The sequence below is a fragment of the Hypomesus nipponensis genome, chromosome 2 (genome assembly GCF_054491055.1).
Source record: "Hypomesus nipponensis isolate SF chromosome 2, ASM5449105v1, whole genome shotgun sequence".
Classification (NCBI taxonomy): domain Eukaryota; kingdom Metazoa; phylum Chordata; class Actinopteri; order Osmeriformes; family Osmeridae; genus Hypomesus; species Hypomesus nipponensis.
This window is the reverse complement of record NC_140362.1, coordinates 4,009,530-4,012,670: the sequence shown is the minus strand read 5'-3', so window position 1 is coordinate 4,012,670 and position 3,141 is coordinate 4,009,530. Positions and strand designations below refer to the sequence as shown.

Here is a 3,141-nt window from a genome sequence, read left to right as displayed (position 1 = left end):
CCAAATAACCCAACAAAGAACAAATACTTCAGCAGATTATACATATTTAGCATTCATTCTTTGTGTCCCTCATAAACTTTCATATAGATCTGCTAACTAGATCTACCACCTCTCCCTAGAGGATGCATCAAGAACTGCAGGGCCCTAAAACTGTCAGGGCCTTAACCGTCGGTGTTCCAGGGGTGCAGGCTCCCCATTCAGGTCACTCAGCGCAGACCATCAGACCCACACCCCCTCAGACAGTTAGTCAGAGCTAGAGATGTTCACTGACATGCTAGACACAACATTTATTTTGACAGACTGTTACATCATGTTACAAAAACTCACACATCATCACACACCTTGTTTTTTTTTGTTGAGATATAAACATTATATTCAGGCCTACACTCAAAATGTTCGGGGCAAAATGTTCAGCCAAGGTCCTAGGTAGGGGCTTTGGCACTAAAACTGTCAGGCCCGTTTAACTGTCAGTCCTCCAGGGATGCAGGCTACCCTTACAGGTCACTCAGCATGGACCATCATACCCAGACTCCTCAGACAGTTAGTCTGAGCTAGAGATGTTCACTGACATGCTAGACACAACATTTATTTTGTTACATCATGTGAAGAAAACTCACGCATCATCACACACAGTTTTTTTTGTAAAGATATAAAAATTATATTCAGGGCAACACTCAAAATGTTCGGGCTGTAGCCCCGGCAAAAATGTATGTGTATGATAGAACAACATATTGTCATTATAAAACAACTCAAAATAGTCACAATTTGGAGGTCTAGGTACAGTGCATAGCGTGTTTAGATTGCTTCAGTATAGAACACTTTTTGGGGATAGTCATGTTATTGGGGAAGAGGGGGGGGAGAGAGGAAGTTGGGGTGTGTTGTGCATTCCAAAGATAGGTGTGGATATCGAGACATGATGAACAGATAGAGTTCTGTAAAACACACAAAGAAATATCCTTTACACCACATTATGTAATAGGCACAAAACAAAGATGGCAAAGGGATGCGATCATGATGGGGAGGGGTGTTACAGGGCAGAGGATGAGCAGATTGTGAGCACAGAGGAAAGCTGCAGAGAAAGATGGTTGGATGAGGTGCATCATCCTTGGACTGTGCTTCTCAGTGGAAGAGGGAGACAGAGAGCAGGGGGGCCACCAGGAGCAGCAAGCTCACGGTGAGGCTCGCGGCGGGACTCGCAGCAGGACTCGCGGCAGTACTCGCGGCGGGACTCGTGGCTGGACTCACAGTGGGAGTCCGTGCGTCGTTGCACAGGTTGCCATCACAGCAGTCCAGATTGACGCTCATGCCTGGCAGTTGAGCTGACATTGACCCTGCACACATACTCTTGCTGGCACATCCCTTCAAGGAAACCTTCTGGCCTGAGACATCAGCTACAAGCACAAGAAGAAGCACTGTTATTCCCTCGGTTTACCGTCACACCTGTGCTGTGCACAGACAAAGGTGCATTTTTCTGAAAGTCATTTGAGATATAGAACAACAAGCACTGTCATGAGTGGGATTAGACATTTTTGGGAATAATAGAGAACCAGTCATGTGAAACATTACCTATAGTGGAGATACAGCTATTCTCGTCCCCCAGGCAGTTTAGAGTGGTGAGGCAATCCTGGCCGTTGCATGTGAAGCACTGTTTCCCATTTGGGGTACTACTGCTGGATTCTGTTGAGCAGAAAAAGAAGCACTGAAGTTACCATAGGCTATAGACAAGGTATAACCAGTGGAAAGTTCTTGTATTGCATTTTTACATGACAATCTTTTTCTCCTTGAATTGAATTTGTTATTAGAATGTCAGATTCCAATTTAGATTTAAGACGGTTTATCAGGTGGTACAATATAACAATCATAATAATATTGGTTTTACACAATAATAATCACAACATATATAATACAAATATAATGAGTATTTGTAATAAATATGTTTCTTTTAAATTCATCATTTAGATTTAACTTACTAACAATAATATTGGTTTACAGGTAAAGACTAACCTGGGACAGTCTGAGAGTTGCAGAGGTCCGTGGTGCAGCACTTGCTACTCAGCGATGTCCTTGAGATTCCGAAGTTAATTGACCCTGCCAGGCACTGAGCAGGCACAGCACAGCTCTTCAGGGTCATATCTGAGATTGTTGACCCTCCTTTATAGTCATGGAGAACAATTACAGTGATTCAAAACAGGATTTAATGATATCTGTAATTATAACAATTCGGCCAATAACCCGTATCGTGATAAAGCCAATATAGGCTACATCATAATAAAATGTAATGGGTTTCAAATATCTGACCCGCGTGAGTTGTGACCCTCATTGCTCCACATTGAGTGGAACTGGGACATTCCTTCTGGGTGTCCACGCATGATCCATCTGCCCCGGGTAAGCACTCGTAACAGGTGAGTGTGAAGGCTAAAATATGGGTGTATCAGAACAGGTTATTTCGGTTATTATAAAACTGCAAATGAATTGACAATAGACCTGTTATAATGACAATACAATACAGAAGGCAATGATTCTAGTTGGATTAGGCTGCTTTTTATTTGGAAGTCACATAACCAAAACTTTAGACTATTAATCTGCAGCATAGGTAGCCTGATATATTTTATCTGAAACTATGCAACCAGTCTACGATAGGCTTTCGTGAATTTGAGATTTAGCTTACCCGTGGAAAACAGCGCACATCCAACGAAAAGTACGAAATGCATCGTGTTTAATGTATGAAAGTCCGACTGATACTGGGCGAGTTGAAGCTTTTAAATGTGTTTTCTGGGAGTGGTTTATTGGGAGTGGTTATAAAGAAACTTAATTTCTGAAAAAATCGATGGGTAGGACATAACACAGGCCACAATCAACTGAAGTGAAACATCAGTACATATAGATTGTTTTTACGGTAGGCTAATACGTTAAATTCTGGTGGTCCCTGCACGCAATTTGGTTTTAAGAAATCGTAGTCTATCGTAGTCTATAACCAACTTAGTGTAAGTAGCCTATTGTATTGTCAGTATTGTAAAGTGCAGTAGAGTATAGGCTACTGACCTAGTTTCGAATGTATGTGCTGCATGATTTGGTTTAATTTCTTCAGGTCGTGTAGGCCTATCAACATCGGCGTATTTTAAATTTGGATTATGATCACCT

At 41.8% G+C, this 3,141-nt stretch overlaps 1 protein-coding gene across 2 annotated transcripts; it reads right to left on the bottom strand.

Annotated features, from left to right (window-relative positions):
* Nucleotides 1-267: 267 nt before the first annotated feature.
* LOC146300439 (uncharacterized) lies at nucleotides 268-2,748 on the bottom strand. Of its 2 annotated transcripts, XM_084702467.1 has the most exons (6): nucleotides 2,669-2,747; nucleotides 2,299-2,415; nucleotides 2,005-2,151; nucleotides 1,567-1,677; nucleotides 1,246-1,391; nucleotides 268-932 (listed from the first exon to the last, which is right to left on the bottom strand). In XM_084702467.1, exons 1-6 carry the CDS (start codon nucleotides 2,709-2,711, stop codon nucleotides 774-776), a joined length of 723 nt encoding a protein of 240 aa, XP_084558593.1. In that variant the 5' UTR covers nucleotides 2,712-2,747; the 3' UTR covers nucleotides 268-773. The 2 variants fall into 2 exon arrangements, with proteins under 2 accessions (XP_084558593.1, XP_084558598.1); XM_084702472.1 differs by having other exon boundaries at nucleotides 810-1,391; nucleotides 2,669-2,748.
* Nucleotides 2,749-3,141: the final 393 nt, after the last annotated feature.

Bases quoted from the DNA above. Each gene is read 5' to 3' on its own strand.
- LOC146300439 (XM_084702467.1), bottom strand. From the start codon at position 2,711: ATGCATTTCGTACTTTTCGTTGGATGTGCGCTGTTTTCCACGG. The intron at 2,416-2,668 runs GTAAGCTAAATC...CCCATATTTTAG, and splicing joins ATGTGCGCTGTTTTCCACGG to CCTTCACACTCACCTGTTAC. The intron at 2,152-2,298 runs GTCAGATATTTG...ATGACTATAAAG, and splicing joins GAGGGTCACAACTCACGCGG to GAGGGTCAACAATCTCAGAT.